The following is a 16997-nucleotide window of genomic DNA, read 5'->3' as shown; positions in this document are numbered from 1 at the left end:
ATCTAATATAATATTTCTCTCTCCTCCTGTCATTGTCCCCAAACCTCATCACCATAGAGACTACACCATAGAAACAAAAGTTAAAACAAATTAAACATTCAAAATTCACAAAGAAAGACTCATAATACCCCGAACTACACCTAAATAAATTAAAGGTGGAGTATTAAAAATTATGTTACAGTCAGTAGATGCAGACTGTGTGGAGTGGAGAATAGAGGACGCAAATACAGACAAAACAAAGTGTAGAAACAAACTTAAAATTAACTGAAAGCGAGCCATTTATTAAAGGCTGGTTTTAGCTGCATGAAACAAGTTGCAAAGGCAAAACTAAACACTTAGTTCACCCAGTTTAGGTTAAGGCTAAACATAAAAAACCATGAACATGGAAATCCTGACAGGAAAAACCTGAAATGTGACGACTTAGCATGAATACATGAAAACCCTGGAGAGCATGGCAGAATAGCAGGACAAACAGACAAGGACTAAATACACACATTTAGGTGATCAGGGGAAGTGGAAAGACACGGTGGAAAAAGCTGATTAGCTTGAACATAATGATGCCACAGTGGAAGTGAAACTAGAAACTGAACATGGAAACACCAGATTCTTCACAATAAAACAGGAAACATAATGAGAGGCAGACAACATGGAACACGCAGACATGAAACACATGGCAGACTAAAACATGCACTATAAACACACAGAGGAAACAACGGTACTGGAGATGAGACAGACATACAGTAACCAAAACAGAACATAGCTGCGGAAAAACACACATGACGGGCGGAAAGGAGCACGAGGGAAAACATGTAAACAAGAGGAGAAGATGGGAGACAACGACATTACTGAAACACATGAAGGGCACGGAAGACATAAACACAAGGGGTGAAGACACAAGGAGAATCTAATAGATAATAAAGTATAACAGGGCAAGGAAGGCAAAATAGAAATGAGCTTAGATTACTAAATGAGACTTATACATAAACAATGAATATCAAAATATAAGAAAACGTAATACACTGGGTCAAATGACCCAGGACCGTGACACAGTCTAAGTTTGTGTTAATATGATTTAATAATTGATCAACACAGTGATTTACTTGGCCTTTCAGAGACCTTGTAATAGCTGGATGAATATATGTTAGTTGAAATTAATCAACACCCCAGAAACAGCACTAATAAAGGTTACAAATTATATTCCTATGGGCTTTAACAGTGGACTCAACTTTGTGCTTGTCCTGTTAGACCTCAGTGCAGCACTTGATTCCACCAATCACAAAGATTTGGTGCAGCGATTAGGACACACTGTGGGTGTTAAAAGAAATGTGGTAGTCACAAAGTTCCCCAGAGTTTTGTCCTTTTTAGCTTCTTTCTGTTATTGCTATAATAAATAAAGCTACATTTAATTGAATATGGTAAAAGTAGCTCCTGGATAAACATTTTCACCTAAATTCAGATCTAAATTCAGTGTATATTTATTCAAATTAACCACAATCAGCACCTTGGCTGGGTTGTGTGGACAAGGATGTATGACTATGAAATACCTGAAACAATGACCTCAGGTTATACCAGTGAAGATGAGTCTGTCTTAAAAACCTTCTTTGTTATTAATAAAGGAATAACTCTAAGAAATGTCATGAATTAGTCAGCTGAGAATTTGCACTTTGTATTAGTAGAAACCCTTTTTTATTGCTCTTTCACAACAGAAGGACATATTTTATTGCCTCTTATTGTTTCCCCCAATGCTTCAGTCCCTCTCTGAATAACTGTATCAGAATTGGTCTGTGTATGATGCTGTATGATGTGTAAGCTTGTTTTCTCCAAATTATCTTTTTTATCTTTTCTAAAATACATGTGGAAATCTTGAGGGTCAGCAGGGTTTTACAGATCCCTTGGTGAGTCTGTTCCTTGGACCAGACCCCAGAGCAGCTGAATAGCACACCTTTAATCAGAGACAAGTGAAAACACATGGGTCAGGGTTGCAGCCTTACAACCATCCACCAGAGTAAAGCTGTAATCCTGCTTTCAGTGCAGGTTATGGGTGGAGGAATCTGAAAAGGGGTCGTTGATTTAAATAACGACTGTGGAGCAAAAGGCTGCTGGTTTGACTTTAAATGAGAGGTGCAGTAAATTGTACTGTTAGCATGTGAATAGATTGCTTATTGGTTTGACAACTTTACTCGATTATGTATTCTGTGTAATTGAACCACCAGCGTGCATGTGGTGTGTCTCAAATCAACTTTAGAAACTAAACTAAGTGTAAGGGGAAACGACTATAGGTGAGGGGAAGATTTTCTGAAATTAACCTTCAGCTGCTGGAAGGCTGTTCCTCTACGTTGAAACAACTTTCAAAGTGAGTTCTGTGCTGCTAGGTTTGTATTTAATTAAAAGGTTGGCTACTTCTGAGGCGACGCAACGTGGCGAAGACAAAAAGAGTGTTACAATCTAACCGGAGCATTTCAATGCAGTTTCTGTTCACAATTTAATTTACTCAACACATTTTTGCCAGGTTTTAAGTTCATGTTACTGGACACTTAAGTCATAGCAAAATTAAACATTCCTCAAAACAAGACAAATTACTTCAAGTTAGTTTTTTCTTATCAAGAAGAATTTGAGTTATTTGCACAATTTCAGTGCTACACTAATGGCAAAAAATTGTGTTTTCCTTTTAGTCTAATTTTGCTGATTTGGTTGAGGTCTGAAGTTTTAACAGTTCTGTAAATGAAAAGTTTAATATTAAATGTTTATGAATGTTTCAATGAAGTTTAATAAACTTCATTGAAACATTCAGCATGGAGCCAGACTCCAGCACTTGTGGACCTGGTTTATCATCTTATAAAAACATGCTCATTTGCCTGAAGTTGTCCACCCTGAAATCCCCTTTTTGTTCCAGAGCTGACCGCTTCAGGTGCAAACTGGTAAAGTTTATGACGACACTGAAAGGGACTCGACTTGACTCTCCAAAGAAGATGCAGGACAAAGATGAGAAGTCTGGAGATGACAAATCTCTGACTGATCTATCTAACCCTCTGAGTGCGTTCTGTAGCAAAAATACCACTTACCTGGCTAAGCTTGCCATCCTTCTCCAGTATTCTCCACATAAGATGCTGACTTTTACTCAGGTAAGAAATAAGTGTGGTGTTTATTGTTGCTGCTGTTATGATAAATGCAAACACCCAATATGAAACACAAGTTTCCATTTTAAAGCCTTCCACTTGATGTTCTTATAGATGAAAAACAAGATTTCAGTGATTGATAAGGATGAAAGGAATGCTTACAACAACATCAGTTGGTATTTAACAGGTTACAAATGTTTTGTCAAGGTAAGCATCTTTTCCAAAATTTATTTAAATCAAACACACAAAGGGCTGTAAATATAACTCGTGTACTGTTTGCTTTTCAGATTCTAGTTCCGGGCACAATGAATCGTGAGCTTGTGTACTGGATGCTGGACTGCAGGGAGATAACAACAGAGATGGTGCATGAACACTTCTTGGAAATTCTCCATCTCTTCCCTGTTCTGGTCTCCAGACTGGAGACCAAGAACCTGAGCTGTCCGCCTAGGCCTCTCCACTCTCTAGAGCCCGCACCACGCAGTACTGCTCAGATCAAACCTGAGGTGAAGTTTAATGGCCCTTTCTCTATTGACTCAATCCTGAAGAGAGACTTCACCTCTGCTCAAGCCTACACTCCCACACTCAGTCTGCCAGTCCGGGTGGAGCACTTTACTCAGCCTACACAGCGACGAACTGGGACAAAAAGGTGCTTCGGCTGGGACACAGATCAGCATCTCATCCTACAAGCTTCAGCTGGATGTTCTCCTGTCTGCACGGGAGGGGGCAGCACACACCACTGGGCCACTGCTGATGGAACTACTACACCCGTCAAACGGATACCTGTGTATTCTGTTCCCTCGCTCCAGGTTCACCCGGGAGCTGTCCCTTTGTTTACCAGCCCGCAGAGCAGTGGCCTCACTTACGCCCTTCCAGCACTTACCCCCGGTGTTCCCCGTTTTTGATAGTTAAAAAAAAATCTTCCTATTAAAATACACTTTCATGTTTTGAAGGGGATATGCTAGTTTTATTGGAAAAAACAGAAATATGGCTTTATATCAAAGTGGGCATGTAGTTTAATGTCGAGTGTTTGTAATATGTCTTTATTTTTGGCTGTAGACTTTTTAGTTGTAGATAATTGATGGTTTAGGGAAAATACTGATGTTTCCTGGAGTTAAAAAAAAAAAAATATTGTGGCTTATCACGGTTTTTTGTGATTGCGGCCACTACGTTTTATACATGTCTGAAGTCACTACAGACTGACCACAAGGGGGCAGTAGAGTTTTACTTTGAACTCCCAAACGCACTACCTTGTATTAAAATCAACACAATTAAGTGGGGTTTTTTTTATACCTATATATTTGTCCATTTTGTGGTGTTTAATGCAGTTTTGCTGACCATTACAACAGTCTTTATTACACTACAGAAGATATTCTAACAGAATGCATAGACAATGCTTTGTTAGGTTGTGAAAAATTTAATGTCTGTAAGTGGGGAAAAATCTAGATACAATTAATCATGCAAGATATCAGGTCTTTCATTTGTTCCCAGAGGTTGCAGAGTTGGTTGAGTTGGGCAAATATGCAGCGCATGAAATCTGTTTGCTTTTCTATTTTCAGCACACATGACCTGCACCTTGCTGAACCATAACCTAGCTGGCAATGTGATTAGCAACCTCCAGTGTTAACCATGCTAGAGTAGTATGCTTTGAAATGTTTTTGTTTTTTTTAAGAGAGGGAAAAAGACCATAACGTGAAAGCATGTGCCCTGTGCAGTCATGTCAGTAGCCAGCAATCAGGTCACTGAGGTCTGGGACTGAGAAGCTCTCCTTTAGCCGAGCGCATGCTTAGGTCAGTTTGGACTTGTGAATTAGCGTCCACGTCAGGCAAGAGTTCTGGAATGGGCCAAAAGGGCAGGTGCAGCCCCTTGCATCTGCACTCTGAAAATGCATTACATTGCAGCAGGTGTCCATGTGTCAGATGTCAAGCTTTCTACCTTTTAATGGAGGGAACTTGAGAAAAACAGTGTTTCGGTCACAAATCACCGAAACATAATGCAAGCAGCTTGCATACTTTTCAGTGCGGTAAGGAAAGAGATCCACCCTTTGCCATTATTCACCCTGACCCTGCAGCTTCAAACAGGCTGTGGGCTGCAGAGTGGATTTTAGTTCAGACATGTACAATAGAACATAAAAAGCAAAGAATCAGGGATTATGAGTGTCCTACTCTACATTGTTTTGACACAAACCGTGCAGTACAAATGCTCAAGGGTACACAATCCTTGTACTAGTGATTGAAACTGAAGGTCAAGCAGGACAGTATTTCAGTCTCCACCACCATGTCCTATTGTAAGGACACCAAGTCGTGCAGATTATGCAAGTCATGAGCCCAGGCAGGACTGGTGCTGCGTGACCCTCTCAAACGCGATGCTTCCAAACAGCTTTTTTTGGGAACAGGTGAAGCATGACTGTAAAAGGATGTGCAAGCAGTTGAGATTGCCAGAAATGTTTTGAGTTTTAACTGAAGAAAGCCCACATGGAACCATGAAGGTAGTGAAGGTGGTGTTTTTATTTCGACATTTAGGTTTTTGCTTTAAACTATGACGGAACACAAGAATTGTGCAGATTCCTGACACAGCAAACATTTAATATCAGGTCAACAATAAAAAACTGCATCCTCTTCAAATGAAGAACATTTACGACATAGCCTTTAAAGTAAAACAGTAAACAAGTATTTGTCCTCTTCCTGATTTTGATTTAGTTTTTTGCATATTTGTCACAATTTTAAAATGAAAAAAGCAATCCAAACCTAACTGGCCCTGTGTTAAAAAGTACTGTCCCCCTGTTAAACGATGAATGATGAAATGATGATTAATCACATTTCTTGGAATGCAAGAAACCGATTTCACTGGAAAACACGCAGTCTTGATTACTGCCAAATCTGATAGAACCTGTCTGACAAAGCATGACAAAAGATCTCAAAAAGCAACACATCAAACTTGATCTAAACAAACTCAATCATTGACATCTATGAAAAGGGTTATAAAGCCTTTGGAACTCCAGTGAACCAGAGTGAGAGCCATTATTCACCAATGGAAAAAACTTGGAATGGTGGTGAATCTTCCTGGGATTAGCTGGCCTGCTAAATTACTCCAAGAGCACATTGAATACTCATCCATGAGGTCACAAAAGAAGCCAGGACAACACCTCAGTTAAGGTCAGTGCTCATGATTCATCAATAAGAAACAGACTGGGCAAAAAATAACAATAATGGGAGAATTCCATTATTTGTTTGCCAAAAAACATCTTTATGAACACCAAGACTCTTTACTTTGTGGAGAGACAAAAGCTGAACCTTTTGGAAGGTTTGAGTCTCGTTACATCTGAAATAAAACTAACACAGCATTTCATGAAAAGAACATCACGGTGGTCGTGTGAGGGTCTGGAGCTGCTTTGCTGCTTCAGGATGACTTGCAGTAATTGATGGTACCATGAATATCTGGCTATGGATTCATACCCTGAATGCCAATAGCACCTTGGTCATGCAGCAGGAAAGTGATCTGAAACGCACCAGCAAGTCCACCTCTCAAGGGCTCAGCGCTAACAAAACAAAGGTTTTGGAGTGGCCTAGTCAAAGGCCAGATTTAAAAGCAATCAAAATGCTTTAATATGACCTTAAACAGATGTTCATGCACCAAACCCTGCAATGTAGCTGCAAAGAAGAGTGGACCAGAATTCCTCCACAGCGATGTGAAACATCGGTGTCAGTCATCACAGATGTTGGATTGCAGTTCTTGCTGCCAAGGCTGGCGCAACCAGTTATTACTCTTCGGGTTCAATAAGTTAATGAAAGCATCATTTCAAAATTGCATTTTTTATTACTAAGGTTGCCTTTGTCTAATTTTTAAATGGGTATGTTGATATGAAACTTGAGAAATATTAAATAAAATACTAATCAGGAAGGGCATTATGTACTTTTTCACACCTTTGTATCTCCATCCTGAATCATCAGCTTGGCAAGAACTCTGTTTTAGGGCTTACGCAGCGCTTTTGAATTACAAACTTATCAGATGGACTGAATGATCAACTAATACCCCCTACTTGGGGAATTTCTAGCAGATATCATCGGAGCATGTGAGTCGAGGGCAAACTGAGGGAGGTCTGTCATGAGACAAGAATTTAGCGAACAGAGGCACAAGGAAGAGGAGTTGGCTGAGCTCAGCATTTGGCAGTGAATGCCCACAACAGAACCTCCACCCTGTGGGATTACTAGTGGACGACCTAGATTGCGACACAGTCCTCCATCTTTTTTTTTTTGCCCTCGCTCCCTCCTCTGACTGGTCAACAGAGATTACACTCAGAGAATGAGCCTGGCAGTCAGACAGAATCACTAAGCATGTGACTGAGTGACACACAGAGGGACGGGAGACAAAACAGCATTTCTCTTTCTTCACTGCCTCACATCTCTTCCCTAATTTATGCTTCATTTTGTGCACTTTGTGTTTTTAAGCTCCGGATTTTACAACAACAGACAAAGTTTCATATGAATATCAAACAAAAAAAACAAAACAAAATACAAAAGGAGTGGCAAGATTTGTTATAAGTGCACAGTGAGAGGAAACTGGAGCTCGTCAGCTCGTCGACTGTGAAAGATTAACTTGCAGGTTTCTGTTTACTGATTGAGTAAACTGGTTCAAGCTTTAATCCCCTGAACGCTATATCGTGCAGAGAATCCTCACCGGCATATTAAACTAGTACTGATACGTTGATCTCTGGGTGTCGAGGACTTCCTTACTTTACACTAATGTAACATATCGGATCACACACACATACCAATCCCACCAAGCTGTGAAGATTTGTTTCACTAACAAAACCAAACTGCATGTCTGTGTGTGTGAGGATGCACCGGATTAATCTCCACACGGTTTTTCTGCCGCTTGTTTACAAGTAGGCCAGGACACATGGCCGCTCCACTAGGGGAAAATGAGCTAATATTAGCCCTCATACATCCACATCCTCTCATAAGACTGCCTGCCTCTAGTGTATTACACAAATATTTTACTGTCATTATTGCTTAATGCCTTAGTTTTTCCATTAAAGACTACTAAACCTACTTAACTGGGCAGATCAGTCACGCCATTCAAATGGCTCTGTAATAGTCAGCTGTTTGTTTTTATTTTGGGGTTTTTCACTGGTTTGTCTGTAATAGTGTGTCAAACTAATTTTTCACTGTGGGCCAACTACAACCCAAGCAGGTCGGACCAATTCATTTCACTTCAGCTCACTTTATTTCATTTATATAGCAACAAATCACAACTGTAACCTCAAAGCCAGCAAAACCCCCCTTTCTGTAAGTTTAAAGACATTAACTAATTGCTGAGTTAATATTATTTTTTATTAGTTAATACTAGTTTCTCTAGATAATAAAGAAATGCTTCTTTAGTAAATGAAAGACATGTACCAGCACTATAGTGTTGTGAGAAATAATTAAAAAAAAATACAGAAATGTTATTGTTTTCTGTTACTTATTACTTCAGTGTAGTATCAATGTAGCAAAAGCTGTAAAAGAAAATACAGTGCAATGCAATGCAAAGGGGCCAGACTGGAGTTTTTGCAGGGTTGATTCTGGACCCTGGGCCTTATTTTTGACACCCATGGTTTATAATAATAAATCATATAGCATCTTTACATGAGATAGGCTGTTTCAAAGTTGAGGTTAGGTGAGGCTACATTACACCCCTGTCACTATCACTGATTTCACACGTGTGGGACTAAAAAATCCTCGAGGTTTGCGTCGCCTTTTCCTGGAGCTTCGCCCCTTTTCGAACCTCTCTGAAGTTTAGCAGAGAGCAGCTAATGAGTCCTCTGAACCTGCTCGTCGTCCCGACTAAGCAGCTACTGAGGTTTCCTGAAGGTGTGTCACTCTGACGTAAGAGGATAAATATGCACAACGTAGACATCCTTTCACAGCGCTGGGCAGTCACGTCGCACTCGTCTTCCTCGTCTGGGGTCACGCCTAGCCCCGCCCACAGCAGCTGGCGTCACCCTCGAAGCACTTTGTCATCCTGTCGGATCAGCCCGCGGAGATGCGCTGCAGACAGGGTAGAAAACAAAACAAAACACCCATATGCGGATATTTTGGTCATGCCCCTGTTTAACCTGTGACTGTTTGTTTATGTTGTGCACTGATTCTTGTGAAAGTGAAGCAAGCACAAGCTTTGTTTGTATGGACCACAGAATTACGCAGACGTTTAAAAAGATGTAAACAATAGGCCTTAACCTACATTTTATTAAAATAAATATTCCTAATCTTTCATTTTTCTGTATGAATTGTGTGAAAAGCGGTGACCAAATGCAGTGTTTAGCACTACAGGAAGTTGTGAAAGTCTTGAGTAGTGCTTTATTTCTTGTCTTGAGCAATAGTTCTTCAGGATTTCTGAAGGTCTTTCAAAGTTTTTTATTTCGACATTGGCTGCTTTTCAGTCCCGTCCTTGTACCTGACCATTTCAGAGGTATGTTGTTTTTGTTTGGTAAGCCAATCGACCCTGACCTTTGAACCATTCAAGCATGAAAAGGGCACCCAACTCAAGGAACCAACCAGCATTGTGATACACACGACAACATAACAAGCAAAAGACAAGTTTTAAACTGTATTTTCAGAAACGTTTTTCTACTAATCTGTTTTTTTGTTGACAAAAATGAGAAATATATTGTTTAAGAGGCATAAAATAGTATTTTTGCAACCAGCAAGATGATCCTTAAAGAGCTGTTAGCCAAAAACAACAACAACATTAAAAAAAACCCCAAACTTGGCATGATGTGGAGTTTGTGCTTAAATAATGAGGAAACTAGACAGGTGGAGGACAAAAGAAGAATTGTTAGGCCTGAAAAACTACCTACAACAGATGAACAGTATCTGAAAGTCATGTCCTTAAGAAAGTGGGAAAAAAATCCAACAAACATCTGACATGGGACCTAAGAAATGCCGTTCACATGAGCCAACTGCTGTTCACTGAAGCCCCATTTCTTAGGGTCTTTGACCTACAATAAAAGTGCCCACTGTGGTTGTGATTTTGAGCTACATAAATAAAATGGTCTCAGTGGACGGCTGTAAAGATGCCATTCTTGAGGAAGGGAAACAGGGAATAAAGGCAGAGGTATTCCACATTATACAAGAACTGGACTGAAAATCAGTGGCAACAGATCTGATTGGGTGATGAATCCAAATTTGACATTTTTCCTTGAAATCATTACATGCATAACTTCATGGCTTCATGAGTGTGGTAAAAAAAAAAAAAAGTTACAGCATTATGTTGTTCAAACACAAGTTCCTTTTATTCATGTTAATGATTTTCATGTCTTCAGTCAGACTTGCACACAGCAGCAGTGGAGAGTGCCACGGTGGGTGGGCAAGTGGGTCAAGTCACATATTATGTGAGTTCAAAGTTTTCTCATGAACACATGGGGGACGTGCTATACGGACACGTTTGTGTTAGTGTTACTGCTTTTCAGGACTTTTCTCCTCTTTACTTTTTCAGTTTCAGTTTAGTCGTTGAGGCCTGACTTTACAGTTTGGTGGATCCAGTGCAGAAGTAAAGCATGACTCCATGGGTCTTTGTTTTTAAAAAAATTTGACTTATCAGAGAAAAGGCTCTGGGGAGGACACCTGTTGCAAGGGGCATATTAGCAGAAAAACCAATGTCCCCATTGTCTCAGGAGCTTGGAAAGAAAGTCCAACTGGTGCCAGCTGGTGGAGAGCTCTCCACCAGTTGCTCTTAGAACTGAAGAAGCTTCTCGGATGAGAGGTGAAATGTCTTCAAGAAACTTAAAGAAGTCCAGACGCTTTTCTTTCCAATCTCCTTAAACTACAGTGACCTGGATAACCGAGAACCTTCAGACAAAGTCCCCATTCCATGTGCTAATTGCACGTTCAAGTCCTTTGCACCTCATAGTACTTTTAAAATAACTTTTATCAACAGTACTGAGCATAGCACTGACCTTTGATTTACAGCGGTCATATTTTGGCAATACATGACATGCTTTTTTCAAGGGCGGTGTTTGTTTATCCTCACCGTGTGCCTAACAAGGGATCATTAACATCTGGGCTATTTGGGTCACCTCCTCATTCTCCTTGGTTTACCCACTCCAGAACTGACAATCATTGATCTGAAAACATGGCAGACAATTTTCTCCTTCAAGTAGTCATGTGTAATTTAGCCAGCGCCGAGTTAATCAATTGTAAATTTTCCATTACGCGTGAGGGCACGTGCTTAACCAAAACAACCTTCAGACACAGAGCCATGCAAGAGTCTCCTTTTAAAGGTTTGCCATCAACTTTTAAGTACCCTGTAAAGCTGTTTGGCTAGTTGGAAAATATATTCTTTGTTTTCATGCCGCAAGATGGGTGAGAGTGTCATTGCATCTCTTGTAGATGTTTTTTTAAATATATACCAAAGCAGCCAGACATTTCGCCCGGCTTTGTCAGAAGATAACAAAATCCCCACATGTTTCTTAAAGAGGAGTCGAAATTTCCTGCAATTGCCACTGGTTGCCTGACAAGACTAGACTAGCCTTAAAGGTGTGAGTTGGAAGACCACTTTGGGTTTAGCTTTTACATCCTATACAGCCTTGAAACTATATAGCCATGTCCACTATTTCCAGTGGTGGTAGATAGTGAACACGGCTCTGACTTTTGACATGAGGTGAATGAGGTGCGTTCTCTAAATAGTCACAATTTTGAGTCAGTGCAGTCCATAATTTCTTTAATTCCCACACCAGTGACCCTCACCTACTTTCCATTCTACTGATGCCTATATCAACAGCTACACCCATCCATCCTTTCCTTATCTATATTGCTGGACACCACCTTAACCACAACCCAGTTATCCAAGCAGCCGTGCACTCTGTTTATATATAAACACAGTTTTCCTGTTGCGCATCAACTTTTCCTGTGTGAAGGGCAAGTTAGAGCTGAAACCCACCCGCAACACAGCAGGGGCTGTTATCACAGTCTCCCCTCAGTATGCCACAGACCACAGACCCTCCCATTAAAAGATATTACTCCAGCCATTACCTCCAACAATACTTGCAAACTTACTAAGTAATTAAATTGTGCAGTGGAATGAATATCTGCCCAACAGTCCGCATGCATCCCTTTAGTGGGGTGCAGTCTTGCCTGCCAGCTAATATCCTGGCATTCTGACCTCACATATTTTACTCAGGAACCAAAACACAGGCTGGTTAAGGTGCAGTTTCCACTTTAGCGAGCGGTCCAACTTTGTCAGTCGAGGCTGATCTGTGGCTGTTGCTGGAATGTGATGCTGCTGCCAAGATTCACTGTAAAAAAAAAAAATAGAAGAAGAATTAGGTGGGATTTCCACATTCCTGAAAAAGTTACATTTGTGGGAGAGACGCCATGTAATAGAGCGCAAGAGGCAACAGAGACGCTTTAAAGGGGTTGCACCAATCCTAAGCCTGTACACAACTGCGATTTAAGTGTGGCACTGTGTGAAAACCCACTGAGAGTGTTACTGCAGCTTTGTTTAGCTGTCATCAGTACCCACTGTGCCCTGGCATGTTTACTGTGTCTAAACTTGGTGCTGGCGATAAAGATATTAGGCCTATGATGGAGAGCTTGACGAACAGTGACTGTGGCTTTGAGGGGATTAGGGTTAGCTCAATTACGCTCACTGTTTGCATCTTGTTCTGTATGAACCGAGTGTACTCAGGTACGTGCTTGTGCTTCATATAAACGATTTTTAAACGAGCTGCATAGTTGGGTAGCCACTGTTTTGCCTTTTGTTAATAATTTAATGAAATTATGGTTGACTTTAAAGGGCAGTGCACATAACTGGTTATTTGTTAAACTTGATATGTTACCAGTCTTGTGCTTTCGGCTTGTGTAGATAAAAGCCAAAGGTTGCTGATTCCATTTTTAAGAGTGGGACAAACATTGTGGTTTGTCCCACTCCTTTGAGAATGAGTCAGCTGACTGTCTGGTTGTGACTTTCTCTATGTGACTAAACTACTTTCAACAATGTCTGACAAACGGCTTTCGTGTAAGAAGACTGCTCCTTCTCTCTCTTAAGCTGCAATAAAATTAGCTGACAATTATAAATACCTGAAGACAAAGGCATACTTCAGTGGGCAAGGTTTAACTTTTGCCCCCAGGAGGTCACAGGCAGAGACAAACAGTGCTATTAGGATGTCAATGTTCCCTGATTCTATATATCAGGAACGTTTGCCTTGGTTAGTCACTCAGTAACAACCTTATCAACATCAAGAGGACGGTCTTATCAGAGCACTTACTGCACCTTATTGAGACAATCAATATTGAATACAGGTCAGGCTCAAATTTATGATTCAAGAGATGAGAACATGACTACTGATAACATCTCTTTACAATCAAATAAAATGCAACAGTTTGTTTTGTTTGTTGGCGTGTGATGTGTGATAGCAATTGCACAAATTCACTAAACATGTGGATGCTCTCTTTAAAGGACTAAAACGATAACCACACAAAGCAAGTCTGCTCATTTTTTACACTTAAATGCTTCAAATCTTTAAACAAATGTTAATATTAGACAGGGAGCGATTGTGTCAATTATCATGGAAGCTGAGTTCAGTTTCACTAAACACATCCAGACTTGATTACTGTCATACCTGTTGAATCAACAAATCACTTGAAAAGCATCTGTGTGACTAAGTAAGGTACGCTGTAAGATCTGAAAAAGCAACACAAAGCCATTTCCAAGTTTCTGGGACTCCAGTGAACCACAGTGAGAACCATTATCCACCAGTGGCGAAACGTTGGAACAGTGGTGAATCTTGTGAGAGTTGACAGCCTACCGGTTACTCTAAGAGTGCATTGATGACTCATCCAGAAGGTCACAAAAGAGCCAAGAACAACATCTAAAGAACAGTAAAGGTCAGAGTTCATGATTCAACAATAAGAAAGATACTGGGCAAAAGTGGCATCCACGAGAGAGAACAAGGTGACCAAGAAGGACACAAAGGCTCGTCTCAAATCTCTCCCCAAAAAAGTGGAAAAGCCTGTGCAGATGTGCAGATGAGACAAAAGTTTAACTTTTTGTGAGATTCAAGTCCTCTTACACCTGGCATAAAACTAACACAGCAATTCATGAAAAGAACATCATAACAGCTAAACATGGTGGTGGTATATGCAGCTATTAGTTCATGCCCTGAATTCAAAAGCACTTGATCTGATGATCAGTAATCTGAAACTCAGCCTCAAGTCCACTCAAAAGCAGTGAGTGTGGCCTATTCAAAGTCTAGATTTAAACCAAATTTAAACGCTTTGCTATGACCATTAACAGGATGTTTATGATCAGAAATCCTAAAGTGTGGCTAAAATAAAACAACTATGCAAAGAAAAGTGGACCAAATATGAACTGAAATGTGCAAATACGTACTTTAATGGCAGTGTATGTCAGTCATTTCCCTGTGTCTTCAGTCTTTATGCTAAGCTACCAAAGTGATCGTAGCTTCAAATGCAGAACATTTGAAGTGGAATCTTTTCATTTTTTATTTCAGGTGTATTTTCCACAAATATTGAACTATTCTTTTAAAGCTCTCCTTGACCCACGAGAGGCAAAGGTAGCCAGCACACTGCGTTTAATGATTCATCTGCACCCTACTGGTAACTTTGAAAAGTCACTTTTCCACTTTGATCATTTTCGAAAAAGTTTATAAACATTTACCGGTCGAGTCCACACCCATTATTCTCCAAAATATAATGCATTACTCACACATTCACAGTCTCTTACTACGTGACCTACAAACACATGTCATGTGTGTCTGAATCACCTTTTTTTTTTCAGGCTTGTTGCATCATCTCAATTTTCATGACCAGTTGAATCTAGCTCAGAGTCATGCAAACAACCTGGTTTAGGTGTGCGAAATGAATAAAGCAGAGGAAAAACAGATGTGAGGAAACAGCCTACAGTCATGCTGTATATGGTGTAAATACACTTCTGCTGACCAACAGCTGTCAGGGCGATCTTTGACTTTCAGTACAGAAAGCTAACTTTCTGCTCTGTTTGCACTGAACAGCAGCCATGAACTGAGAGATCAAGTACTCTTCAACCCGTTGACCCATTAAAGCCTTGCAAAAAGACAGAGGGCACAAAACAGATTTCCCCTATGACACCACTGTATAGTCCTACTGTATTAGAAATAGAGCTAAAAGTAAAAGAGAAACAAGAATGGAAAGAGCTAACGTCCTTGAGTGCTCCTTTGTTTACGTTATTTATTCCCATATCAGTCTTTTGCTTTATGACAGGCCTTACACTCTGTCTCCTTAGACTATCTCAAGTTTTATTGTTCTTTCCTCAACACTGTGTAAAAAGAATGAACGAACACAAACTCACTCAATACAAACAGCAAAATGGAAAGAGAGTGAACCTGACTGTTAAAACAAGTGGGTTTTTTTTTTTGTTTTTTTTAAAAACATTCATCTTAATTACCTTAATTCTTCCAAACAACCCGTGGATGGTTGCAGGATGTGCTGGAAGAGTTTTATTTCATTTATATTGCCAAAAGAAGTCACCAGCTGCTCCCACAAACACAGCCAGGTGAAAGTCCACTGGTTTTATCGTGTACCGAGACACCACGACCTACATATGCTGCACTAAATCGCTCACAGCAGTCTTTCAAAGGTTGTCAGTGCTTCAAAATAATAAGTGGGATGAAGATACAGAACTAGGAAGATGCTCCACAAATACAGGAAATGCTGCATTCTGTTTATACACATTAAGGTGTCGGGTATATATTTTGCTTGTTTGAACTATGCCCATCAGCACTTTTGGTGGTGTCTTGCAGTGTAAGTGACTGACCTGAAATTAGCATAGTGCTCATATTTTTCCCCCCTCCAATGCGCCTATTATCCGATGTGTTCCTATTGAGGGCCTCACATTACAAGTCCACAGTAGTGCTATTGTATCCTGACAAGGACCTTTCACACAGTCATTGCCAATACTAGCACTTATTAGCAGATCCACAGTATAGCAGTCACAGTTTTGCAGATGTGGAAATTTCCACACACGAAAAAAGACCCCTCCACGTTTAACTATGCTCCATGAATGAAAAACCTTTAAAGACAGACTTCACACCAGATGTGTCTGAAATCATTTGTATCGGGGGCTTAAAAGATGTTTCACGCAGTTTCTTGAAGTAACATCTCCACATCTACTCACACAGAAAAAAAAACATCCTCCACCATGCTATTGATTATATAGGACAGACCAGCTTTGATTAGTCAATATCCATGCGTTATCAAGGAAAGGCGTTATGATCTAACGCGAGGGAAGGGCTTCCCTTTGTACAGACTTATCTCCTCTTGGCCTCAAATCAAGGTTGCAGGCCTGGCTGCCTTCCTAACTCGGCAGACAATGGCTCAGACACATCTTAAAAAACGGTCACATGCTGCGACTGCAAGAATGTGGAAACACTCGCTTAGTTACAGCAGAGATAATTTGTAGGTTGGTCTAAGAAAAATAAAAAATAAAATATAAGCATGCATGTTAGAGTCTTTGCACAGCGGAGAAAAGGGGCACACTTGACAGAACTATTAAAGGACAACGTGGGTCTTTAGAAGTTGCAATGCACGTAGTAAGAATGTATACAAAGGACAGATCAGAGGGAGATAAAATATCACACAGTCACTTTAACATTTGAGCTGCGGGGTAGCCCCCCAAATTCCTAAAAATAGGAAGGCAAAAGTCCTAAAATAAAGTCGGCTGTCACCGGGGATAAATCGGGTGGGCGTTCTTTTTTCGTGCATCTCACCCGAGAGTCACAGCTTCCTGGTCATGCAACCGCTGGAAAGCTGCATTCTCAAATCCCACAGCTGGTGTTGCCCAATAGAGGCGGCGGTGGGGAAAGTGGGCCGGGCTGCACGCCCCCAAGCTTTATAAAATTCCCTCATA

At 40.4% G+C, this 16997-nt stretch overlaps 1 protein-coding gene across 2 annotated transcripts; it reads left to right on the top strand.

The window, feature by feature from the left end:
* The first annotated feature begins 1982 nt into the window (after positions 1-1982).
* LOC146549418 (uncharacterized) lies at positions 1983-5055 on the top strand. 2 transcript variants are annotated; one of them, XM_085263224.1, is made up of 5 exons: positions 1985-2121; positions 2246-2353; positions 2894-3122; positions 3231-3323; positions 3404-5055. In XM_085263224.1, exons 3-5 carry the CDS (start codon positions 2928-2930, stop codon positions 4016-4018), a joined length of 903 nt encoding a protein of 300 aa, XP_085119350.1. In that variant the 5' UTR covers positions 1985-2121; positions 2246-2353; positions 2894-2927; the 3' UTR covers positions 4019-5055. The 2 variants fall into 2 exon arrangements, with proteins under 2 accessions (XP_085119349.1, XP_085119350.1); XM_085263223.1 differs by having other exon boundaries at positions 1983-2353.
* The last annotated feature ends 11942 nt before the right edge of the window (positions 5056-16997 follow it).

This window comes from Mchenga conophoros, linkage group LG22, assembly GCF_057382185.1.
Source record: "Mchenga conophoros isolate Kocher_MC1m ecotype Shallow Benthic linkage group LG22, M_conophoros_male_GT1.1, whole genome shotgun sequence".
In the NCBI taxonomy this organism is placed as follows: domain Eukaryota; kingdom Metazoa; phylum Chordata; class Actinopteri; order Cichliformes; family Cichlidae; genus Mchenga; species Mchenga conophoros.
Note: the sequence above shows the minus strand (reverse complement) of the source record. Positions and strands in the feature narration are given on the sequence as shown.